At 45.3% G+C, this 26,713-nt stretch overlaps 2 protein-coding genes across 6 annotated transcripts in view; one reads left to right on the forward strand and one right to left on the reverse strand.

Moving 5' to 3' along the window:
* Window positions 1-1,837, reverse strand: part of ZFR2 (zinc finger RNA binding protein 2) — a 92,704-nt gene extending 90,867 nt beyond the window's left edge. For all 3 annotated transcript variants that reach the window (XM_039515759.1, XM_039515757.1, XM_039515760.1), the window contains exon 1: window positions 1,287-1,837. In XM_039515759.1, coding sequence (XP_039371693.1) covers window positions 1,287-1,348 — 62 coding nt within the window. In that variant the 5' untranslated portion in view covers window positions 1,349-1,837. The remainder of the gene's footprint in view (window positions 1-1,286) is intronic.
* A 3,804-nt stretch (window positions 1,838-5,641) lies between these two features.
* ELAVL1 (ELAV like RNA binding protein 1) overlaps window positions 5,642-26,713 on the forward strand; it is a 91,146-nt gene continuing 70,074 nt past the window's right edge. The window contains exons 1-2 of one of the 3 annotated variants that reach the window (XM_039515552.1): window positions 5,642-5,760; window positions 19,259-19,465. The gene's annotated coding sequence lies outside the window, so the exon portion shown is untranslated. Of the gene's footprint in view, window positions 5,761-7,178; window positions 7,311-19,258; window positions 19,466-26,713 lie in introns of all 3 variants that reach the window. The other 2 variants (XM_039515551.1, XM_039515550.1) reach the window with 2 other exon arrangements.

The following is a 26,713-nucleotide window of genomic DNA, read 5'->3' on the forward strand; positions in this document are numbered from 1 at the left end:
AGAGCCCCGTGGGAGGACAGGAGAATGAGGAGGGTGGCGATGGGAGGGCAGGAGGATGAGGAGGGTGGCGATGGGGCGGGGATGAGGATGGAGGGCAGACTCCCGGGGGCGGGGATAAGGAGGGTGGCGATGGAGAGGGGGTGGGGGGGATGAGGAGGTTGGCAATCGGAGGGCAGACCCCCGTGGGAGGGCAGGAGGATAAGGAAGGGGCGATGGGGGCGGGGGATGAGGAAGGAGATGGGGGCAGACTCCGGGGCGGGGGATAAGGAGGGTGGCAATGGGAGGGCAGACTCCCATGGGGGATGAGGAGGGTGGCGATGGAGGGGGGGGATAAGGAGGGTGGTGATGGGAGGGCAGACCCCGTGGGGTGGGGATGAGGAGGGTGGCGATGGAGGGGGATAAGGAGGGTGGTGATGGGAGGCAGACCCCGTGGGGGTGGGGATGAGGAGGGTGGCGATGGAGGGGATAAGGAGGGTGGTGATGGGAGGGCAGACCCCATGGGGGCGGGGAATGAGGAGGGTGGCGATGGGAGGGCAGACTCCGTGGGCGGGGAATGAGGAGGGTGGCGATGGGGCGGGGATGAGGATGGAGATGGGAGGGCAGACTCCGTGGGGGTGGGGATGAGGAGGGGCGATGGGGCGGGGATGAGGATGGAGATGGGGCAGACCCGTGGGGGCGGGGATGAGGATGGAGATGGGGCAGACTCCGTGGGAGGGCAGGAGGATGAGGAGGGGGCGATGGGGGCGGGGATGAGGATGGAGATGGGGGGCAGACCCCGTGGGGGTGGGGGGGATGAGGAGGATGGCGATGGGAGGGCAGACCCCCGTGGGAGGACAGGAGGCTGAGGAGGGGGCGATGGGGGCGGGGGATGAGGATGGAGATGGGGGGCAGACTCCCGTGGGGGCGGGGGGATGAGGAGGGTGGCGATGGGAGGGCAGACCCCCGTGGGGGTGGGGGATGAGGAGGATGGTGATGGGAGGACAGGAGGATGAGGAGGGGCGATGGGGGCGGGGGATGAGGATGGAGATGGGGGGCAGACTCCCGTGGGGGCCGGGGGATGAGGAGGGTGGCGATGGAGGGACGGGGCAGACCCCCTGGCTCCCCACGCCGCCATTTTAGCCGCCCTAAGTGGAGGAAGGGGGCCGGAGGATGCGGCAGCGCCCCAAGCCTTCCCGTGCCGGTTCCCATTTCCCGAGCGGAGGAGCTGCCCTGGCGCGGCCCCGAGCGGAGAGGCGGGGCGGCCCCACCCAGCCCGCGCGGTGCCCGGGGCGGGCGCTCCCCCGTACCTGTACTGGGGCCCGGCGGCGACAGCACCATGCGCGAAGCCGTAATAGTTACTGGCCGCCATCTTGCCGTCTTCACAAAGCGGCGGGCCGCGGCGGCGGTACAGGAGGCGACCGGCTGGGGGGAGGGGCGGCAGGGAGCACGGGAACACGTGACCGCCGCGCGCGTACCAGCCACACCGCGCGCCCCCACGCGCTCCCTTCGGCCCCCTCTCCCGGGAGTGGTCACGTGCCACCCCATCGCTCTTTAGCAGAGTGGGTCTCGCCACCTCTGCGTGGCGCGAGTACAGAGCGACCGTTATGGGGGAGGGGAGGACTGAGGAGCGGGCACTGGGAGGCCATTGGAGCCCGGCTGGTACTTTGTGCACCTGGGGGCTGGGGGCTGCCCAGACTGGCTGCTACCAGATGGGGGTCTGGCAGAGCAGGGCACCCCATGGAGACCTTTAAGGATGGTGCTGCCAGGACAGGGTGCTGGTGGGCCATGAGAAGGTACTTCTAGGGGGACATCTCACAGCCCCACCACACCGTGTGGCATCCATCACCACATGGTTTCCTCGCAGTGCCATGCTGAGATATTGCAACCCCTCAGAATGGCACTGCATGGTGTCAGTTGCCATCGCTGCATGGTGTGATGTCACAATGCATGATCAAATGTCATTGCAACACCTCAGAAATTACCCTTGCACCGTGTCAAATACCATCACTATAGAGGAGTTATGGTGCCACTCTGTCAACTACCATCACTACATGTGTGACATCACAGCCCCATGCTGAAATGTCTTTATGACATATACAAATGCTGCTGCACTGTGTCTGAAGCCATCATTGCTGCATGTCATTGAAATGTCACCATCATAGAAGATTAGGTTTGGAAGAGACCTCAGGAGGTCATCAGTCCAACCCCCTGCTCAAAGTAGGACCAACCCCAAGTAAATCATCCCAGCCAAGGCTTTGTCAAGGCGGGCCTCAAAAACCTCTAAGGATGCAGATTCCACCACCTCCCTAGGGAACTCATTCCAGTGCTTCACCACCCACCTAGTGAAATAGTTTTCCCTAATATCCAACGTAGACTTCCCCCACTACAACTTGCTCTTTGTTCTGACATCTGCCACCACTGAGAACACCCGAGCTCCATCCTCTTTGGAACTCCCCTTCAGGTAGCTGAAAGCAGCTATCAAATCCCCCTTCACTCTTCTCTTCTGAAGACTAAACAAGCCCAGTTACCTCAGCCTCTCCTCATAAGTTATGTGCCCCAGCCCCCTAATCATTTTCACTGCCTTCTGCTGGACTCTCTCCAATTTCTCCACAACCTTTCTGTAATAGAGGGCCCAAAACTGGACAAAATACTCCAGATGTGGCCTCACCAGTGCCGAATAGAGAGGAATTATCACTTCCCTAGATCTGAGGGCAATGCTCCTACTAATGCAGCCCAATATGCTGTTAGCTTCTCATCAACTGTAATCCCCAGGTCCTTTTCTGCAGAACTGCTGCTTAGACAGTTGGTCCCCAGCCTTTAGCAGTGCATGGGATTCTTCCGTCCTAAGTGCAGGAGTCTGCACTTGTCCTTGTTGAACCTCATCAGATTTCTTTTGGCCCAATCTTCTAATTTGTCAAGGTCACTCTGGACCCTATCCCTACCCTCCAGTCTTTCTAGCTCTCCCCACTGCTTAGTGTCATCCACAAACTTACTGAGTGTGCAGCAAAGAATCCTGTGGCACCTTATAGACTAACAGATGTTTTGCAGCATGAGCTTTCGTGGGTGAATACCCACTTCTTCGGATGCAAGCAGTGGAAATTGGAATGGAAATACTGAGTGTGCAATCCATCCCATCATCCAGATCATTAATTAGGATGTTGAACAAAAATGGTCCCAGGACTGCCCTCTGGGGCACTCCAGTTTCTACTGTCGGGCAACTAGACATCAAGCCGTTGATCACTACCCATTGAGCCCGATGATCTAGCCAGCTTTCTATTCACCTTATAGTCCATTCATCCAATCCATATTTCTTTAACTTGCTGGCAAGAATACTATGGGAGACTGTATCAAAAGCTTTGCTAAAGTCAAGATGTGTCACATCCACCACTTTACCCATATCCACAGAACCAATTATCTCATCATAGAAGGCAATCGGGTTGGTCAGGCATGACTTGCCCTTGGTGAATCCAGGTCAACTGTTCCTGATCACCTTCCTATCTTCCAAGTGCTTCAAAATGGATTCCTTGGGGACCTGCTCCATGATTTTTCATGATACTGGAGAGCTTCACTGTTTGTCAAATGTCATCACTACATTGTGTGACATCATGGCATGGAGCTGAAAAGTCATTGTTATTTCTCAGAACACCATCCTTCTGTAACAAACATCTCAATATGTAGTGATATGTAAATATAACATCATAACACTGCTGTACTGTGTTCAGAATCACAAGTTGAGGAGGTTTTGCTGAATTGTCACCAAGTTTCTTCAAATGTTCTCACACCATTATTTAATTGCATTTAAATTTATTAATGTTGCATTGTATAGCAACATAACATCATTCAACATGTTTGAGTTGTGCCAAATGCAGGGCTGGCACAAATGGCTTTTCGGTGGCAATTTGGTGGCAGGTCCCCCAGTCCCTCTCGGAGGGAAGGACCTGCCCCCGAATTGCCGCCAAAGAAGCGGCGGCAGTGCCGAAGTGCCAGCGATCATGGGCGGTGGAGGGGGTGGTGGTTGTTTTTTTTTGCCGCTTGTTCAAGGTCTAAGTTAACTGATTGCCATATCTGGGGTCATGAAGGAATTTTTCCCTGGGTAAGATTGTCAGAGACTCTGGTTTTTGTTTGCCTTCCTCTGCAGCATGGGGCATGGGTCACTTGCTGGTTTGAACTAGAGTAAGTGGTGGGTTCTCTGTCATTTTAAGTCTTTAAATCAAGTTTTGAGGACTTCAATAACTCATCTAGAGGTTAATTGACTATTTCAGGAGGTGAGGTTCTGTGGTCTGTGATGTGCATGTCAGACTAGTTGATCATGATGGTCCCTTCTGGCCTTAAAAACTAGGAGTCTGTAATTGCATTGTGACAAACTAGCATTACATTTAAAAAAATGCCATATCCTAATGCAACACGAAGGCATTGCACAGATGTGTCATCATATGGCATTGGAACTTAACAACACAAAATTAAGACATTCCCTCAAAACAGCATCACACTTTCTTTAAAAAATTAACACAGTGCAGTAAAATGGTGGCATTGCTTCAAATCATTGTCACGCCTTTACACAACACAATGCTTTTTGCATTAAAATAGCTGGCCTACTATTTTGGGGTAGAGCAGCTTTCATGTTCACCTTAGCACAAACATTGACTTGTACTGTAACAATCTATTTCTCTTTGTGTCCTGTGTTTTGATATTGGCCCCACACACAAAGAGCTCATTTCACCCAGTCATGTCTTTTGATATTAGTGAATGCTGCTAGAGCTTTTCAATGATTCCAGCTTCTTGCTTTTCACCCTTACCACCCTATTACTCTGAAGATTTGTAGCCAGGGAGTGTTAAGAGTTTTGTTCCATCTCTGCAAGTAGAATTGGGGCCAGGCCAAATAGGTGCTTGAAAGGCAGAAAGACTCCTACTTGCCAGGACCTATGAAAGAGTGCTTAAGGTGCCCATGATTTTGCTTTGGCCAAAAATGCTTGGGAGCAGAGGAAGGATGAACATCAGTATCCACTGCCAAAACTGTCACTTTGAAGCCTTCTGCCCTCCTATATTTGTAGCCTGACCTTTCTTTACTCCTTCCATTCATTCCTTCATTTCCTCATTTCTTTAGCCTAAAGATTCCAAAGGAAAATGAATGTTTAGGCTGACAATTGTATCTTTGCCTTCTGTGACCGTATTGACATCGGTTTTGCAAGCAGACATGTCTAAGTAGATAAAGAGTTTTCTCCCCCTCCGAATCAAACCAGTGACCTGAGTGTCTCACTCTCTAAAAAACACAGGAACAAGCCTCTGCTCTAGCAGCCCCGCTCCAGCCTGGACCCTGCCAAGACTAGCTGCTACACGTGCCAGTGAACACGCTCCCCAAGTGGTGGAAGCAGCTTTGGGCTAACGGGAGCATCCACACAGGGGGCTAGTTCTGGTCTGGACAGGGGATGGGTCCTTCCTCCCGAGACACAGCAAGCGCCACGAAAAGGGGCCCGCGGGCCACTGGGAAGGCAGCCCAGGTGGCTCCCCGCCATCCCCGACTCTCCCCGCTCCAGGCCCGGCGCTCCCACGCCAGGCTCCCCCCATCCCGGCCTCCGCGCCCGCCGGGAGAGCCCGCCCCGGGGCTACGATTGACGGACTGAGCGTTGTTCCAATAGGGCGCCGGCCACGTGCGCGAAGTAACCAATGGGGCTCGGCGGGCGGAGCGGGGGGCGTGTGCAGGCGGCGCAGCGAGCGGCTTGTTGTGCGCGCTGCGGAGCTGTTACCCTCCCGCTGCCCAGGCCCTGCCGGAGCCGCCGCCAGGTGAGGCCGGGCCGCGCGAGGTGTGCGGGTAGGCTGGGGCCAGGCCGGACTTGCCTCCTGCCGGTGGGAGGGCGGGCTACGCTGGGCGCGAGAGCGAGGCTGCGGCCTGGGCCTGCGGGGGAGTCCTGGGGCCTGCGTGTGGGGGGAGGGGCAGACCTGGGCCTGTGTGTGGGGGGAGTGCGAGACCTGGGCCTGTTGGAGGGGGAGACCCTGGGCCTGTGTGTAAGGGGGGGGAGGGAGAGACCCTGGGCCTGCGGGGGCACATCAGACCAGAGCTGGGGCCTGTGGAGGGGGGGAGTGGAGCTGGTTGCAGTGGTATTGTGTGTGCAGGATGCAGGCCAGGGGGAGCGAGTGTGGGCTTGTCTACATCATGGGTTGTGGGTTTTTTTTTCTTCTTTTTTTGTTCTCTTTAAATTTCCCACGATTGGTAAGACTAGAGCGACTCCACTGGCTAGTGGTCGCGCTGGGTGGGAGTACTAGTGTGGACAGTATCAGAGGGGGAGCCGTGTTAGTCTGGATCTGTAAAAGCAGCAAAGAGTCCTGTGGCACCTTATAGACTAACAGACGTATTGGAGCATGAGCTTTCGTGGGTGAATACCACGAAATATTCCTGTGTGGACAGGGATCCCATGTGCACTCACATTAGCACTGTAAGTTAGACCTGCTCTGAATAAGGTTAACCCACATCGTGTTAAATGCCAGAGACTGTGCGAAACCTTGGCTATATTAGTGCTCCACTCGTGTTACCATCAGCGAGGGTGCTCTGGTGAGAGATTTTTCAAGTAAAGCCGAGTGTATTGACCACCTGTATGTGTAGTGAGCTGGGTGATAGGAAGAATGTGTGCGTGGAGAGAGTGTGTATGTGGATCTGGCCCATGGGGAGAGCGTGTGTTGTATCTGCTTCTGATGCAGGGTGATTGATGATGAAGTGTATGTGTAGAGCGGAGCATGTGTATGATGTTTGGGGGGAGTGTATGTGTGGGAGGGTGTGTTTTGTGCCCTGGTAGAATCAGATGGGGGAATGTTTTGGGTCATGGGGTCTTGGATATGTTGATATTGTGGAGGATAAGGAGGAAGGGGCTTTATCATATAGAGTGTTCTCTTATTCATTTTTGCTGCCTTTGATGTGGTTGATGACTTAATCCTCTTGATTGTTGTGATATTTTTCTTTTTCTTCCTTATCTTGCACTTGGATGATGTATTGAATAGATGGGGTGTCATACAATTAGTTAGAGTTGCTGAAAACTTAGTTTCCTTTAAACAGTTTTTCATACTCACCTCTTTCTGTCTGCAATTGTCCTTCAGTTCTCCGTTTTAGCTTCTTCTGTATACTGTCCTCTTTCTGACTTCATCACCACTTATAAATTAATTATCACCCCTATATACTCATGACACTTCCATACCCCCATCCATTCTAGCATACTTAGCTGATGCTGACATCTTGGGTGTCCAGCCACTATCTGAACTTCTGTGTTGGCAGTGCTGGCCTATGCATCCTGCATTCCAGTAATGAGGATGTGTACTGACAATCTACTCAAAACTAGTTACTGGTAAGTAGACCTTCTCATCTTTTCTCCTAATTTCTCTTTTCTGTCTTCATTAATAACTCTACTCTTTCTTGTGTCTCAGTCTGTAATCTTGCTATGACCTTTTATTCTACTCTGCCCCATATTGTCTTTTTGCTAACACCTGTTGCTTCTTTCTTCAAAATTTGTCCTGTATTGACTGCTGAAATGCTTGTTCATATCCTGGTCACTTCTTGCCTTTATTACTGTAATCTCTTGTCTGACCTCTCTTTCTGTTGTTTCTTCTCCTTCCAGTCTGTTTGAAATGCTGCTGCCAAAGTCATCTTTCTTTCCTGTGACTTAATGTTACTGTGATCCTTCCTTGGCTTCCTGTCTCTGAATTCATATAAGGAGCATAATCCTCATAGAAGGCTCTACATTGCCTTTAACCCCCACCATCTCTGTCTCTTCTCATTATTCACTCTCTGCTTCCTTATCCTTTTGCCTTCTTCAAATCTTTGTAGGTGGAGAAGCGGGGAACTGACGTGCTCAGGGGAGGAGGCGGAGGTGAGGTGGGGCAGGAAGCTTGGCTGCCATTGGGTGCAGAGCACCCACCAATTTTTCCCTGGGGCTGCTCCAGCCCCAGAGCACCCACAGAGTCAGCATCTATGGCTACGTTCACTACCGTTGAAGCCCTAGCAATAGGTCATGGTGTTACAGTCGTCTTAGCCTCTAGCGACCCCTAGTGATCACTTCTTGGTCCCCGCGATGGCCTGTTTGTGGCTATGTCTTCTATGGTCTAGCCCTCCAGCCAGGTCACCTCTTTCCAGTTCTGTCTCCTTCTGGGGTAACAAAAGTACAATGAAAGAATCCACACCAACATCCTAACAAAAGGTCAAATCTTTGTCTCCTTTCCCCATTCCTAGTTTTGTGCCTTCTATCACTTTTACCTTCTATAGCTGCAACATCTTGTCTACATCCGCCAGAAGTCCAACCTCTTTCCTTTAAAACCTCTCTAAGCAGTCCCAGGAACCTTCACCCTCTGTTTCCTGAAGTGATTTTTCCCCCTTTTCTTTGATACCTATGTTGATTGTAAGAATGTCAGGGCAGAGATGTATTATGGAAAAGTGCTAGTGGCATCATGGTTAAGGTTATATCAGACATCTGATTTTCATGGGCCCATACTATCTGAAGCCCTGGAAGTTTATGGAAGTAGCTATTCTGGAATAATTACTCCAGAATAGTTACATTGGTACAAGCCCTGTGTGAGCAGTCTTACTTTGGAATAAGTGTCCACACGGGGGGTTATACTGAAACAACTATTCCAGAATAGCTGTTTTGGTAAACTTCCAAGTGTAAACAAGCCCTAAAAATACAGAACACTCTGAGGCTCTCTTTAATTTTTGAGGGTCTTAGGAACATTAGTATGTGCTGCTGGACACAATATAAATTTTAAAATCCTCTTTTTCAGAAATACATCAGAGTGTCTCCAGTTTTTTTGATCTTTGCAGCTACATGACCTTGGTACCTAGAAACCCCAGACTGCTGACCTCATACGTTCACATCCATAAGGGTTCTTATGTCATCGAATGTTGGTGATATATAACTATTTTTAAACTTATTGTTTATAACTTACTACCTATGCTGGAAAAAAAACCCAGGAGTTTTTGTGGCACCTTAGAGATTAACAAATTTATTTGGGCATAAGCTTGTGACTGGAGGATAGTTAATGTGCTATCAGTTTCTAAAAAAGATTCCAGAAGTGATCCTGGCAATTACAGGCTGATAAGCCTAACTTCAGCACCAGGTAGATTGGTTGAAACTATAGTAAATAACAGAATTACCAGACACCCAGATGAACACAACATGGTTTTTGTAAAGGGAAATCATGCCTCACCAATCTATTAAAATTCTTTGAGGGGGGTCAACAAACACGTGGACAAGGGTGATCCAGTGGATATAATATACTTGGACTTTCAGAAAGCCTTTGACAAGGTCCTTCACTAAAGGCTCTTAAGCACAGTAAGCAGTCATGGGATAAGAGGGATCCTCTCATTAATCAGTTACTGATTAAAAGACAGAAAGCAAAGGATAGAAATAAATGGTCTGTTTTCAGAATGGGGCAAGGTAAATAGTGGTGTCCCCCAGGGGTCTGTACTGGGACCAGTACTGTTCAGTGTATTCATAAATGATATGGAAAAAGGGGTGAACAATGAGGTGGCAAAATTTGCAGATAATACAAAGCTACTCAAGGTAACTAAAGCCAAAGCTGACTGCGAAGAGTTACAAAAAGATCTCACAAAACTGGGTGACTAGGGAACAAAAAGGCAGATGAAATTCAGTGTTGATAAACAGAAGTAATGCACATTGGAAAACATAATCCCAAGTATACATATAAAATGATGGGGTTTAAATTAGCCGTTACCACCCAGGAAAGATCCTGGAATCATAGATAGTTCTGTGAAAACATCCACTCAATGTGCAGCGGTAGTCTAAAAAGTTAACAATGTTATGAACCATTAGTATCAAAGGGGTAGCCGTGTTAGTCTGGATCTGTAAAAGCAGCAAAGAGTCCTGTGGCACCTTATAGACTAACAGACGTATTGGAGCATGAGCTTTGGATGCATTTGATGAAGTGGGTATTCACCCACGAAAGCTCATGTTCCAATACATCTGTTAGTCTATAAGGTGCCACAGGACTCTTTGCTGCTTTTATGAACCATTAGGAAAGGGATAGATAATAAGATGGAAAAATCATAATGCCACTATATAAATCCATGGTACCCTCACCCTTTGAATACTCTGTGCAGTTCTGGTTACCCTGGTTCAAAAAAAATATCAGAACTGGAAAAGGTCCAGAGAAGGGCAGCAAAAATGATTAGGGGGATGGAACAGCTTCCATATGAGGAGAGGTTAAAAAGATTGAGACTTTTCATCTTGGAAAACAGATGACTAAGGGGGGATAGCTAGAGCAGGGGTGGCCAACCTGTGGCTCCAGAGTCACACGCAGCTCTTCATTAATATGTGGCTCCTTGTATAGGCACCAACTCGAGCTGGAGCTACAGGTGCCAACTTTCCAATGTGCCCTGCCCCCACTCCACCCCTTCCTGCCCCCTCCCCTGAGCCTGCAGTGCCCTCACTCCTCCTCCCTCCCACCCCAGAGCCTCCTGCATGCCATGAAACAGCTGATCAGGAGGTGCAGGTAGAGAGGGGGAGGCGCTGGTGGGTGGGAGACGCTGGGAGCGGGGGAGCTCATGTGTGGGGCTGCTGATGTATTACTGTGGCTCTTTGGCAATGTACGTTGGTAAATTCTGGCTTCTTCTCAGGCACAGGTTGGCCACCCCTGTGCTAGAGGACTATAAAATCATGAATGGTGCGGAGAAGGTTTATAAGGAAGTGCTGTTTACTCCTTCACATAACACAAGAACCAGGGCTCACCCAGTGAAATTAATAAGTAGCAGGTTTAAAACAAACTTAAGGAAGTGCTACTTCATGCAGTGCACAGTCAACCAGTATAGGGGATGTTGTGAAGGATGTTGTAAGTTTAAAAAAGAATTAGATAAGTTCCTGGATGGCTATTTCCCAAGATGGTCAGAGATGCAAGCCTATCCTCTGGGTTACCCTAGCCTCTGACTGCAAGAAGTTGGGAGTGGATGGCACGATGGATCACTCAATAATTACCCTATTCTGTTCATTCTTTCTGAAGCAACTGGCATTGGCCACTATCAGAAGAGAGGACATTGGGTTAGATTGATCATTGATCTGATACAGTGATTCTCAACCTTTCCAGACTACTGTACCTCTTTCAGGAGTCTTGATTTGTCATGTGTACCCCAACTACTTGCTTCCAAAATCAGACATAAAAATGCAGAAGTGTCACGGCACATTATTACTGAAAAATTGCTTACTTATTTTTGCCACATTGATAAAATAAATCAATTGGAATATAAATATTGTACTTACATTTCATAGAATCATTAGGGTTGGAAGGGACTTCAGAAGATCATCTAATCCAACCCCCTGCTCAAAGCAGGACCAATCCCCAAATGGCCCCCTCAAGGATTGAACTCACAACCCTGGGTTTAGCAGGCCAATGCTCAAACCACTGAGCTATCCTTTCAGTGTGATACTTGAGCCTAATCTGAAGCCTGAACCCCAAGTGGCAGGGCTGAAACATGTAACTTTGCTTTGCTTTTCCTAGTATCTAGCCTAAATCTCTTTCTGTAGGTCAAGCCCAATACTTCTGTGGACATGGAAAACAATTGATCATTGTCCTCTTTATAACTGCCTTTAACATATTCAAAGACTATCAGGTCAACACTTTTTCAAGACTAAACATGTCCATTTTTTTAAACCCCTCTTCAGAGGTCAGGTATTCTATATACCTTATATCACTTTCATTGCTCTCCTCTGGACTGCCTCCAATTTAGCTACATTTTTCCTAATGTGTGGTGCCCAAAACTGGACTCAGTGCTGAGTAAGTGGGACAGTTGCCTCCCGTGTCTTACAACACTCTTGTTAATACACTCCAGAATGATACACTTTTTTTTTTTTTTTTTTTTTTTGCAGCTTGTTGACTCATATGCAGTTTATCCACTATAACCCCCAGATCCTTTTCAGAAGTATAACTGCCTAGGCAGTTATTTCCCATTTTATAGTTGTGAATTTTTCTTTTCTTCCTAAGTGTAGTACTTGTCTGTACTGAATTTCATCTTGTTGATTGCTGACCAATTCTCAATTTGTCAAGGTTTTGAATTCTAATTCTGTCCTCCAAAGTTCTAGCAACCTCTTCCAGCTTGGTGTCACCCACAGATTATATATAAGCATACTCTCCTCTCTGTTATGCAAGTAATTACTGAATACTGCGAGACCCAAGTCAGACTCCTGTGTGACCTACTAGATATGCCATCCCAGTCTGTCAGCAAATCATTGATAACTGCTGTTTGGGTATGATCCTCCAACCAGTTTTGCACCCACCTTTATAGAGCTTCTTCTAGACCATGTTTCCCTAGTTTGCTTATGAGAATGTCATGTGGGACTGTTAGAAGCCTTTCTAAAATCCAGATATATCATGTCTACATCTTTTCTTCCCTTCCCACCCCTACCAACAACCAGGGCAGTAATACTATTAGAAAAAGAAATTAGGTTGGTTTGGCTTGTTGTATTCTTGACAAAATCCATGTTCTCTTTTACTTACAATCCTGTTATCCTCTAGGTGCTTACAGATTGATTGTTTAATATTTTGTCCCAGTATCTTTTCAGGTATCCAAGCTAGGCTGACTGATCTATAATTCCCCAGGTCCTCTTCCTTCACCCCTTTTTTTAAAGATAGGTACTACATTTACTCTTCTCCAGTCCTCTGGGACCTCCCTGTCCTCCATGAGTTCTTAAAGATAATTGGTAATGGTTCCAAGTTGTTTCAGATAGTTTAAGTACCCTAGGGTACATTTCATCCAACCCTGCTGACCTGCATACATAACTTAACTAAATATTCTTTAACCTGTTCTATCCCTATTTTGGCTTGTGTTCCTTCCTTCCCCCTTGTTAATCTTAATTTTGTTAAATATCTGGTTGCAATTTGCCTTTTTAATGAAGACTGAAGCAAAATAGTTAAACACTTCAGCCTTCTTGATGTCTTCTATTATTAGCTCTCCTTTCCTGTTAAGTAGAGAACCTACACTTTCCTTCCTCTCTCTTGTTCCTAATGTATTTTAAAAAACCTCTTCTTACGGCCTTTTATGTACTTGCTAGGTGTAACTCCCTTTTCTGCCTTAACCTTTCTGAATTTGTCCTTACATGCTTGTATTATTTTATTCATAGAATAGTAGGACTGGAAGGGACCTTGAAAGGTCATCTAGTCCAGTGCCCTGCATTCATGGCAGGGCTAAGTATTATCTAGACCATCCCTGACTGGTGTTTGTCCAACCTGCTCTTAAAAATCTCCTACGATGGAGATTCCATAATCTTTCTAGGCAATTTATTCCAGTGCCTAACTACCCTGACAGGAAGTTTTTCTGAATGTCCAACTTAAACCGCCCTTGCTGCAATTTAAGTCCATTAATTCTTGTCCTGTTCTCAGAGTTTAAACAAGAACAATTTGTCTCCCTCCTCCTTGTAACAACCTTTTATGTACTTGAAAACTGTTATCATGCCCCCTCAGTCTTCTCTTCTCCAGACTAAACAATCCCAATTTTTTCAATCTTCTGTCATAGGTCATGTTTTCTAGACCTTTAATCATTTTTGTTGCTCTTCTCTGGACTTTCTCCAAATTGTCCACATCTTTCCTGAAATGTGGCGCCCAGAACTGGACACACTACTCCAGTTGAGGCCTAATCAGTGCGGAGTAGAGTGGAAGAATTACTTCTTGTGTCTTGCTTACAACACTCCTGCTAATACATCCCAGAATGATGTTTACTTTTTTTGCAACAGCGTTACACTGTTGACTTATATTTAGCTTTTGGTCCATTATGACCCCCAGATCCCTTTCCGTAGTACTCCTTCCTAGGCAGTCATTTTGTATGTGTGCAACTGATTGTTCCTTCCTAAGTGGAGTACTTTGCATTTGTCCTTATTGAATTTCACCCTCTTTACTTCAGATCATTTCTCTAGTTTGTCCAGATCAGTTTTAATTTTAATCCTATCCTCCAAAGCACTTGCAACCTCTCCCAGCTTGGTATCATCCACAAACTTTATAAGTGTACTCTCTATGCCATTATCTAAATCACTGATGAAGATATTGATTAGAACCGGACCCAGAACTGATCCCTGCGGGACCCCAATCAGTTTGCCCTTCCAGCTTCTCTGTGAACTGCTGATCATTAATCTCTGGGGACGGTTTTCCAACCAGTTGTGCACCCACCTTGTAGCACCTCCATCTAGGTCGTATTTTCCTATTTTATTTATGAGAAGGTAATGTGAGACTGTATCAAAAGCCTTACTAAGGTCAAGATATACCACATCTACCTCTTTTTCCCCCCTATCCACAAGGCTTGTTACCCTGTCCAAGAAAGCTGTCAGGTTGGTTTGATGCAATTTATTCTTGACAAATCCATGTTGACTATTACTTACCAACTTATTATTTTCTAGATGTCTGTAAATTGATTGCTTAATTATTTGCTCCATTATCTTTCTAGGTACTGAAGTTAAGATGACAGGTCTGTATTTCCCCAGGTTGTCCTTAAGAACATAAGAAAGGCCGTACCGGGTCAGACCAAAGGTCCATCTAGCCCAGTATCTGTCTACTGACAGTGGCCAATGCCAGGTGCCCCTGAGGGAGTGAACCTAACAGGCAATGATCAAGTGATCTCTCTCCTGCCATCCATCTCCATCCTCTGACGAACAGAGGCTAGGGACACCATTCTTACCCATCCTGGCTAATAGCCATTTATGGACTTAGCCACCATGAATTTATCCAGTCCCCTTTTAAACATTGTTATAGTCCTAGCCTTCACAACCTCCTCAGGTAAGGAGTTCCACAAGTTGACTGTGCGCTGCGTGAAGAAGAACTTCCTTTTATTTGTTTTAAACCTGCTGCCTATTAATTTCATTTGGTGACCCCTAGTTCTTGTATTATGGGAATAAGTAAATAACTTTTCCTTATCCACTTTCTCAACATCACTCATGATTTTATATACCTCTATCATGTCCCCCCTTAGTCTCCTCTTTTCCAAACTGAAGAGTCCTAGCCTCTTTAATCTTTCCTCATATGGGACCCTCTCTAAACCCCTAATCATTTTAGTTGCTCTTTCTGAACCTTTTCTAGTGCTAGAATATCTTTTTGAGGTGAGGAGACCACATCTGTACACAGTATTCGAGATGTGGGCGTACCATGGATTTATATAAGGGCAATAATATATTCTCAGTCTTATTCTCTATCCCCTTTTAATGATTCCTAACATCCTGTTTGCTTTTTGACCGCCTCTGCACACTGCGTGACATCTTCAGAGAACTATCCACGATAACTCCAAGATCTTTTTCCTGACTCGTTGTAGCTAAATTAGCCCCCATCATGTTGTATGTATAGTTGGGGTTATTTTTTCCAATGTGCATTACTTTACATTTATCCACATTAAATTTCATTTGCCATTTTGTTGCCCAATCACTTAGTTTTGTGAGATCTTTTTGAAGTTCTTCACAATCTGCTTTGGTCTTAACTATCTTGAGTAGTTTAGTATCATCTGCAAACTTTGCCACCTCACTGTTTACCCTTTGTCCAGATCATTTATGAATAAATTGAATAGGATTGGTCCTAGGACTGACCCTTGGGGAACACCACTAGTTACCCCTCTCCATTCTGAGAATTTACCATTAATTCCTACCCTTTGTTCCCTGTCCTTTAACCAGTTCTCAATCCATGAAAGGACCTTTCCTTTTATCCCATGACAGCTTAATTTACGTAAGAGCCTTTGGTGAGGGACCTTGTCAAAGGCTTTCTGGAAATCTAAGTACACTATGTCCACCGGATCCCCTTGTCCACATGTTTGTTGACCTTCAAAGAACTCTAATAGATTAGTAAGACACGATTTCCCTTTACAGAAACCATGTTGACTATTGCTCAAGAGTTTATGTTTTTCTATGTGTCTGACAATTTTATTCTTTACTATTGTTTCAACTAATTTGCCCGGTACCGACGTTAGACTTACCGGTCTGTAATTGCCGGGATCACCCCTAGAGCCCTTTTTAAATATTGGCGTTACATTAGCTAACCTCCAGTCATTGGGTACCGAAGCCGATTTAAAGGAAAGGTTACAAACCTTAGTTAATAGTTCCGCAACTTCACATTTGAGTTCTTTCAGAACTCTTGGGTGAATGCCATCTGGTCCCGGTGACTTGTTAATGTTGAGTTTATCAATTAATTCCAAAACCTCCTCTAGTGACACTTCAATCTGTGACAGTTCCTCAGATTTGTCACCTACAAAAGCCAGCTCAGGTTTGGGAATCTCCCTAACATCCTCAGCCATGAAGACTGAAGCAAAGAATCCATTTAGTTTCTCCGCAATGACTTTATCGTCTTTATGTTCTTATGGTTGTCCTTATTTTCCTTTTTATAGATTGACACTATATTTTGTCTTTACAGTCCTCTGGAATCTCACCCATCTTCTATGACTTTTTGAAGATAATCGTTAATAGCTCAGATATCTTCTAGAGTATTCTAGGATGTATTTCATCAGGCCCTGGTGACTTGAAGACTTGTTCTTTCCCTATTTTAGCTTCTGATCCCACCTCATTTTCACTGGCATTCACTATGATAGATGTTGAGTCTTTTTGGTGAAAACTGAAGCAAAAAAGTCATTTAGCACTTCTGCCACTTCCATATTTTCTGTTGTTTTTTCCCCTTCTCATGGCATAATGGGCCTACCCTGTCCTTGATCTTCCTCTTGCTTTCAGTGTATTTGTAAAATGTTTTCTTCTTATTCTATGTTTCTAGCTAGTTTAATCTCATTTTGTGCCTTGGCCTTTCTAATTTTGTCCCTATGTAGTTTTTTATATATTCATCCTTTGTAATTTGACCTAGTTTCCACTTTTTGTAAGACTATTTTTTTGAGTTTTAGATCATTGAAGAGCTTGTGATTAAGCCAAGGTGGTCTCTTACCATACTTCCTATCTTTCCAGTGTAGTGGGATAGTTTTTTCTTGTGCTCTTAATAATGTGTGTTTAAAAAATGCCAACTCTTTTGAGGTTACTTACCAGTTCTTTCAGTTTGGTAAAGTCTGCTTTGTTGAAGTCCACTATTTTTATTGTGATGCTCTCACATTTTATTTTCCTTACAATGCCTGGTAAGGAGACTAATAGTGCCAGGAACTAGGGGGCAGAATGAGCATTATGTGGTACAAAAATAATGGAAGAGAAGAGCTCCTGTGTGGGACAGTAATCCCGGAGAGAACCCTGCCCCTACTTAGCATGGGGGAAAACTGTGGGAGAAGGGAGGGAAACTACTGCATTGTGTCTATAGGGGATGTGCACATTTCCCCTCCCCCATTACTTTTCCCTTTTCTTGATACCCCCCTCAAACACCCATACTTCATAAAACCCAGGGAAATTACCACCCAAAAAAACTTAAGCAATCTAAACTTATTAAATGTAAAGAGATGTCTACGAGCATATATCATGTTGCTGAAGTTGGAGTTCAGGTTTTGAGGTCCAGTGAGTTTGTAGTGTTGTGTGTACATGTTGGAGGTGCATGATACTAAGTTGTGAAGTGTGAATGAGGGTGGGATGTTAAGGAATGACTCCTTAATTGGATATTTCCTTGCTTTCTAATGGGTGAGTCAATACAAAGGCTAAAAGATTCTTTGCTTGTCATATTACATTATAAAAGGTTTTGAGAATTAATGATACATTAGATAAGTTCTAGTGTCCGATTTGCTGTCCACTTACCCGTAGGTCTTGATCAGCATTGCTGACTTCCAGGTTTCTCCTCTCTATTGGTTGTATTTTAGGTTTATTTGCATTTTTCCAAGCCATGTTTATTTTCTTCCTGTTTTTCTAATATTTATAGAGTCTAATGTTAAATCCTGTGATCCTATATCAGTGATCTCACCTCCCCAGTTCAGACCTTTGCCACTTAGTAGAATGTTTTTTGTTTCCATGTCTTCAGTCAGCTTTGTGTGTGAGATGATTTTCAGGCCAGTTAAATAAATTGAGTAAGATTGTGAGATGCATTGTATCAAAGATGATAGTTAAAATATACACCTCTACCCCAATATAACGCTGTCCTCGGGAGCCAAAAAATGAACCGCATTATATTGAACTTGCTGTGATCCGCCGGAGCGTGCACCCCCACCGACGCTTTACCGTGTTATATCCAAATTTGTGTTATATCGTGTCGCGTTATATCAGGGTAGTGGTGTATATGTCTTCTGCTTTCTCTTTGTTCATTGATCTGTAGTTTGGGTGGACATTTGGGAAAAGGAGTGGGAAGAGTTGAGTGTATCTAGGGTCTGGAGGGTAGGGGAAGAGAGAAGGAGAGGAATCCATGCCAGGGAGAGAATGGGAGGGCCTGAAGAGAGGATGTGCATGAGGGGGAATTCAGGCCAGGGCACGGGGGGAGAGATGGGATGAAGGAAAAATCACAACTGGTGGAGAATGTGCACATTGCCTCCCAGGAAAGTACTATCAGGGTTGGAGGCAGTGGAGATGGGATTGTGACCATTAAATGTCTTGAATTTGGGCCTGGTGTGAGTTCTGTGGTTTTTTTTGGGTGATGAGATAGGCTACAGAAGCAACTGTGGTGGTTTTACTTAGCTAAGGTGGTATCCCTTAGCTAAGTAAACTACAAACTTCTTCTTACTGTAGTTTTAAAAATAGTAGGGAGAACTTCTTCTGTAGGCTTTGAATAATTTGTGAAAGGAAAGATGAGCTTTTAGCTGAAGTCAATCAGTCTGGCATATCCAGATACTTTCAACATACAAAGGTGGTAGACAGGGTTGTTCATTTGGAATAAGAAGAATAATAAAATGCAGAAAAACAAAATCTCATGTATGTTGGAGACTGCCTAGTGGACATAACTGCAACTTGGTAGAACAACTGTTACAGGTGCCGTGTTAATTAAATGGGAATTCATATTAAAAGTAAACTGTTCAAGGAACAGTAAACTTACAAAGTCAAGCACTGAATTGTTAGTAAAAGCCAGAATTATGGTTGTAACCTTAATTCTGCCTCCATGTGAGTATGTTTTGATAAAATATTTAATTATGATTACATTATTTTTTCCACAGGACCACCTCTGCGTCACTTTGACCTGCTTTTATGTGTGCGGGGTTTGCTGCGAGTGCTTTTCCTAATTTGTCAGCACTCAAGTGCCTTAGTGTTTAAACCTTCACAATTACTCCAGAGCGAGGTTTTTATTTCTTTAGCCATGCTTGGTTGTAACGTTGTTCTTGGCACACTAGTGTTGGAGTCTAGGCATCTCAGTGATTCAGTATCAGTCTCTCTCTGGTGGTTGTTCATTGGTCTTCCCTTCTTGCAGTAGTGTGTCTCTTGTTTTATTTCAGGTGTGGCTTCCAAGGAAGACTGCTCAGTAGGTTCAAAACTTGTGTGGTAGAACAGTGTCCAGTACAGATGGCCAAGTTGGTTGTGTTTACCTCTGTGATTTGCATGGGTGACATGTCAGCAAGTGTCACCATGGCACTGAAGAAACAGGAGGAGCTCTTTGCAGAGGACTGAAGCTTTCCTTTTGGCAGCCCAGGAAGACTCCTGAGGTCAGCCAGTGTACTTAAAAGGGTAAACCCTTGGAGCTGAAACTAGAGTTGGCCATGATAGCTCACCCATCAGAACTTGGTGCCAGCGCCACCTGTATCAATGTAGGAGTCCCTTCCCCCACCAATATTCATTGCTCAGATGGCTTTGTTATATGTCATATATGATACTGAGCTTCACTTTGCTGAATAAGATGAAGCTTTGCATAAGAAGTGAAGGTGCAAAGAGTCAACAGCTCCTCAGCATGTTTCAGTTGAAACCCTGTATTCTAGTCAGCTCCTGTTTTAAGCTTTTTGGATGGCCCCTTCTGCATTTGGGGAGCCGTTCTGTGCTCCTCAGTCTTGGCCAAACACTTCTGGGTGTTCTGTGAGGCTGCGATGAAGCCAGTACCAGTTTTAAGGCATTAATCTTGCCCTCTGTTACCAGATGTCAGATCTGAGTGCAGTCAGAGTGCTTTTTGCACCAAAGCCAAGGAAAGGAAACTCTGGCCTTGATGCTGGCACAGTTGCATTGAGGGCTCTGGACAGCTAGTGTTGGTGCTTAGCAGAGCACTCAGGGTACGTCCATACTACCTGCCCGGATCGGCGGGTAGCAATCGACTTCTCGGAGTTCGATATTGCGTCTCATCTAGACGCGATATATCAAACTCCGAACGCGCTCCCGTCGACTCTGGAACTCCACCACCACGAACGGTGGTGGCGGAGTCGACGGGGGAGCCGCGGATGTCGATACCGCGCCGTGAGGACGGGTAAGTAACTCGAACTAAGGTAGTTTGATTTCAGCTACGCTATTCGCGTAGCTGAAGTTGCGTACCTTAGTTCGACCCCCGCCCCAGTGTAGACCAGGCCTTAGAGTGCTATAGGGCCCTCCTGCCCTCTGTTGTCTAAACAAATCCAGGTGTTCGAGTGAAGGTAAACTAACTATCAGAGTGATAGGAACTGTATTTTGGATAGTGATGAGCCAGAAGACTCTGCCTGTACAAGACTCTGACTCTTCAGGGAAGAACCCTACCTACTTCCAGTTCTTACAGTAGCTGTCTAAGTCAGCCAAATTGTGATTTGTAATCTCTCCAAGGTTCTGCAGTCTCTCAACCCTGCAAATGTGAGGTACCTTATTTTAAACTAGCTGGAGAGGGTGTGGTGTGGTGAATCCTTTGACTACCTTCAAGATGAGGTAGCTGTACAAAGTCCATCCTCCATGAGAATGCCACTGGCTAAGTCTCTTGCTTTCCCCTCCTCCCTCCCCCCAAGCTCTTGGTGATGGAGGTGGCCATTAAAAGAACTTTTGTTCACTGTATTGTGCCTCAGAATCCTAAATGGTGACACTGAGATGTATTCCAAAGTGGTTTCAGTCAGACCAGTAAACCTGTGTGCCATTGTCTAATAAGTCTTCGTGACCAGAGATCAGGTGGAGCTTAGTAAGAAGGCCTCAACCCTCATTGGGCCTCTTTTCTCCAAGAGGAGAATACCAGGAGCTTATGAAGCTAGTTCATGAGGATGCAGACCCAGTCTACTTTTGATGCAGTTGATATAGTGGCAAGAGGTGCTGCTTCATGAATGAATGTCTGCTTGGCTGCAGTCAAAGAAATGCTGCATGACTCAAACATCCTAGAAGTTGTGGCTATTGGGTTTGCACTCGCCATCCTAGCACCAAGCATTTGGCAAACATTCATATAAGGGGGGAAAAGAAAAGGCTTCCCTTGGAAATTGTCCATGTTGATGGCTGGTTTCAAAAGGAAGAAGCCCAGTATCCCCTGCACTGGGTACTCTGACTCAACAGCAGAAGCCAAAGGGTCCTAATACCCTTTTCTGCAGGCAGAAAATAAAGGATTTTTCTAAAGGTTCTAACGTACTTAGTCTGCCTTCTATCGCTAGTAGCCTGCCAGAACACTGTTGCCCGAGGCAGGCTTCCCCCTTCAAGAGAGCTGGTCACCTCTGTTCAAGAATCCTGAACGCTGTTTGATAAGACTATAAAATTAGATTTTTAGGAAACAGGGACAGACTGCAGTTAACTCCCCCAAACATGAGTGCTCTTGAGCTCATTAACAGGAAAGATTCTGGAGGAAATTTAATCCTCCCTGACGAACAGTAAATATGCCTCATCTTACTGAGAGAAACAGAATGTAGGTGTTTGAATCAGAACCAGACACTGCGGTTCCTGTGTCCATAAACAAGTGTAGTTGGAAGGAAATGAGGTTAGAGACATGTATTTCACAAGTGTGTGAATATGCAAAGCTGGAGGACTCTACCTCACTACTTTTGTCATATCTTTCGTAGGTAGCCTGATGAGATTTGGCTTTGGCAGAGTCTGGTCTCATATCTAGGACAGGAGATTGCTGCAAAGTTACATTGCTTATGTTTTAGCTTCAGCCCCAGGTGGAGAGGCTCAGGACCCTGGACTTCAGCTCCATGCAGTGGGCCTTCAGCTTTCTGCCCTGGGCCCCAGCGAGTGTAATACTGACCCTGCTTGGTGGACACCCTGAAAGCTGTTTACGGTCCCACAGGTGGCCCCGGACCCCCTGTGGAGAACCACTGATCTAGGATATCCTTGCTTTATCTCATTGTGGGAGCCTTCTCACTGACAGCTTAGCTGTTGACAGGGTAGAGACACAGACATGGTATCTCTAATCAGGTGGTTTGGGTCCTGTCACCTTGGAAGAAATCTACTGGAAGAATGTACTTTTTGATAAGGGATCGTATGATGCAGTCAGATCCAAGTTGGTACCTCTACTTGGTTACCTTCTGTCTGAGCCTGATGACCAATTTCATCTAGATAGCTTTTGTGGCTATTTGCCTGTCATGAATTAGCCAAAATTTTACATCAGTGTGTCTGCAGCCATTGGGTTAACACAGAGCATGACCCTTTGAGATTTTAATATGTACATGACAAAACTGATGAAACCTTTTGAACCTCTCAGTTCCCAAGAGGTTAAGTTTCTTATAGAGGTCATTTTCTTGGTGGTAGTGAACCTTAAGCCCAACAACTGAGCCACCATATACCAGACTTTTTTTTCCAAGGCTAAAGTGGTCTTAAAAACTTACTGAGTTTCTCTCTGTCAGAGTTCCCGTGGCCATCCTGGTGGTGTCCTCTTGTACTTTGGTTCTACTTTTAAATTCTCGAAGGGCTTTAATCTGTTATCCAGTGCTGTTCCCAAGAGGATCTTGACTAAGTGGATGTTGGAATGTGTTTTGTATTCTTGTCTCTTTTGAAATGAAATGGTTGTGGCATGACTTCCACAATTCAAAGCAGGGCTGCAGTCATGATCTGTCTCAGATGTTTACATCACTGATGCTTGAAAAGCAACTAAGATGCTCTGGCCACACATTAAAAACATCATTTCTTGGATTTTTTGCCTCCAGGAGGGATTCATGTTTCATTCTCTATGCTCTAGAACAGTGATACTCAGACTGAGGCTCGTGAGCTGCAAGTGGCTCTTTAATGTGTCTCCTGCAGCTCTTCGCAGCACGTGATATTAAAACACTTCAGTTATTAACCAATGTAAGGCAATGTCTACGCTCCACAGCTTGCAGCGGCACAGCTGTGCTGCTAAAGCTTGGCCACTGTAAGGCACTCAGTGTAGCTGCTGTTTGCGGCAGGAGAGCTCTTCTGCTGACAAAATACAATCACCAACAATGATGGGTGGTACATTTGTTGGCAGGAGAGTATCTCCTGCTCACAAAGCATTGTCCACGCTTGCCCTTTTTTTCCCCCTCAGTAAAACTTTTGTCGGTCAGGCGTGGTGGTTTTTTCCCCACACCCTTGGCTGACACAAGTGCCTATACTGCCCCCAGCCCCGCACTCTGGTGTGGAAGGGCAGAGAGCAGGGCTGGGGACAGTAGGGCTGTGCCGGAGGAGCTGCTGGCATGGGGCTGCCCAGCTGCTGTTCCAAAATCTCTGGCGCAGCAGGAGGAGGACAGAGCCACGCCCCCCCCCCGGGTAACATGAGAGCATGGGGGCCCTGGGCTGGGAGGAATCACGTAGAGGGTCACATGCCCCCTTTTAGCTGGTGCCCCCCCCGGTACCCATAAGAAATAGATTTTACTTGCACCACTGTTCCTAGCTTGCCACCTGCTTAGCCATTATGTAAATTCTGGTAAGCTGACTTACTCAAAGTAGTTCCTTTTTAAACAGCATATTTAACAAATACAAATTCCTGCCTTTCAGGTGCATAGTAGAAGAGCAAGCCAGTGATCTAATGGAAGAACAAAATTCAGTGGCTCTTATTCAAGCATAGCTCTAGAATCTGCCAGTTCATGCCTAAAAGATGGGGAACTACTTATATAGGTGTACTGATCGATTTTAAAAGATTGATTAAACATTCTTTTGACATAACTGACTGCTATGAATGCGTTGTGTACCTGTTTAAAATATAATATCAAAATTGATGCCAAAAATGTGCTTCCTTTGTGGAAGCAAACTTAAGGCGTAAAATCCTCAAAAGAATAATGGCCTTTAGAATATTTGTCTAAGTAGGAATTTAGACAACTGCCTTTCTATTAATGTAAACATGGCAATTTTTTGTATCTCTGCAATTAAGTGAAGCTTTGCTCATGTTTGTGATCACTGAGTTGAAACTGTTATGGGTGGAAGTTGAGTATCAAGATGGATTCTGGTCTAAAGCCATCGACTTCAATGAGCTACTCCAAGCTCTTACCAGAATGAATGAGATCAAGTGGAGATGCCCCATTTCTTTGCCTCAGCACATAATAGGAACAGACTAGTAATTGAATGCTTTAATTTAATTTTTTCAATATTTAATGTATACATACTTTCAGGTCAGAAATAATGAAAGGGAACAAGTGTTGAATTTAAAACAAGAAAACATTTATTCTGGAAAAACTTTAGGCAGACGATGACAAAGTTCTTGTCCTCTGAAGATTAATGTCATATTTGGAAACAATTCTTTAAACTGTGAACCGGGAGTTTAGTCCTATTGAAGTGTAAAACTTGACTCATCCCTAGCTATGGAGTCTCAAATAATGCTTTCATTGTTAAAGAACTTCAACTTTTTTTGGTACACTTTTTTTCCTTTTAGGACATCCTACAAACTGCAGTGTGTTACTCATGGATAATATTTTTAGAGCTGGGAGAACTACAAGCTTTTAATTCTGCTTCTCTAAAGAGAATCTTTTACAAGATTCCCTCCAGGATTTTTACTTGCCTTCTATGTAGATTTGAGGCTTTTTTTTAAGGTGTCATTTTTATTTTCTTCCATCCCTGTCATTTTTGTTAATCTTGTATTGGTATTTCTTTATAAAGTTTTGCATCCTGTGCAGTCAAAGGAACTGGCTGAAACGTTTTGAGGGACAGCTTTTATTTTCTGCAGGAGGTTGTGTGTAACAGCTACTAGAGGACCTGCTGTTCTACTTTCCCCACTACTTCTAAGAATCAAAAAAAAGTTTAACAGCTAGACTTGCACTATGTTCCCTATGACCATTCAGTGTCCCCTCTTCTCCTTTCTGCACTACTCCATGCATTCTGCCGCCCACTTCTCTAGTTTTTCTACCCTGATGTCACTTCCACTCAGTTTCACTGTCCTCTCTCAGAAATACTTGCCATGCCGATGCACGTGCACACAAACACCCCTTCTCTTTTGGAACAATGGCCTCCTGCAACATTCTCTCTTTCCCTCCCTCATTTTAACTGGTGAGAAGGGTTGTAGATTTCTCCTCTTACCAAATCAAGGTGAAGGGTTTCCTTGATCTATGTTTTTTTCATCCCATTACTTGAAGTACTGAGGCAAAAATGATCTCCTTCCCACCCTCTCAAGTTGGAGAGGTGGCCAGTTCTCTCTCCTGTACCTGTATTCCAGGTCAAATGGGTGAATAATCTTGAGTGGGGTAAGTGGGGGAATCTATGTTCATAGACTTTAAGGTCAGAAAGAACCATCATGATCTAGTTTGACTTCCTGCACATTGCAGGCCCCAGAACCTCACCCACCCACTACTGTAATAGACCCCTAGCCTCTGGTTGAGTTACTGAAGTCCTCAAATCATGATTTAAAGACTTCAAGTTACAGGGAATCCACCATTTACACTAGTTTAAACCTGCAAGTGACCCCCTCCCCAGCAAGCAGGAGGCTCCCAGAAGTCGCTCCAAGGCAGAGGGTAGGAGAAGCACATGGGGGGGGGGGGTGGCGCGCGGGCAGGACAGCTGAACTGCTGGCAATTGATAGCCTGCTGGGTGGCTGCTGCACAGGGAACTTAGGGGAGCAGGGAGCTGATTGGGGGAGGGCTGCCAGTCCACCCTGCTTCCAAGCCCCCACCAGCTAGCTGCAATAGGCTGCTCTTCCTGCAAGCAGTGGACAAAGCAGGCAGCTGCCAAACAAAGTTTTAAGGGAGCATTGTGCAACTTTAAATGATCATGTTTTCTAATTGATCAGCAGTGTAACAATGAAATAACATTAACCAGGATGACTAAGTGAGGCATTACTGTACTTCTATATTTAACAAATTATATAGCTTAATGTTTTCAGATTCTTGTACATTTTTAATTTGTTTAGAAATTGATGACTGATATAAACTATGACCAAAAAGTTAATCTAAAGCAATATCAAGCTGCATTAGGATAGTAACTGGAGTTTAATTAAAAACAGCAGTATATAATAAAACATTTAATTTTTGTATACATAATCTGTTGACATTTGCAACTAAATGATTTACTAAAGGATCAGAGTGATTAACTGTAGTCAGTGAATTAACCTGACATATCAGGTTAGCTTAGGAAAATTTAAGTATGCCAAAGTGAAAGTGACTGGAGCATAAGTCTCTCTTGAAAGAGAGAGAGTCTCCTAGATTACTTAGGCTGTCCTTCAGATTTTTAAAATTATTATCTCCTCTCCTCCCTCCTAATTTTTATTCAGAGACTAGAAGAAGTTTTCTGGCTTTTTCAACTCCAAATTGATTTCTCAACTTTGAATGTATTAGCTCAAGTGAGGAAAATATTCTCTCTGTGCCTGCAGAAGATGCTCCTGTGAAAAGTTGGTTTAGCATTTCAATGAACTCTGGCTCCAGGTCCTTAGTGTCATGGTGTGCTCTACACAATGCTAGGTGGTGTCTCTAGAATCATCAGAAGGAGGCTAGCTCTGCCCAGTTCAGCATCCTCTTTCTTCCACTGTTGCAGGTGCTCCTTCTCCCACTCAGAGTTGCAGTATGGTTGCTTTGTGACTTGGCCTTTGTGATTTTCCCCCTTGGGGGGTGAGTAGGAATGGGGGTCCTTCCAAGTTCCTTTGCACAAACAGTGTCAGGCAG

This window comes from Mauremys reevesii, linkage group 26 (assembly GCF_016161935.1).
Source record: "Mauremys reevesii isolate NIE-2019 linkage group 26, ASM1616193v1, whole genome shotgun sequence".
NCBI classification, from domain to species: domain Eukaryota; kingdom Metazoa; phylum Chordata; order Testudines; family Geoemydidae; genus Mauremys; species Mauremys reevesii.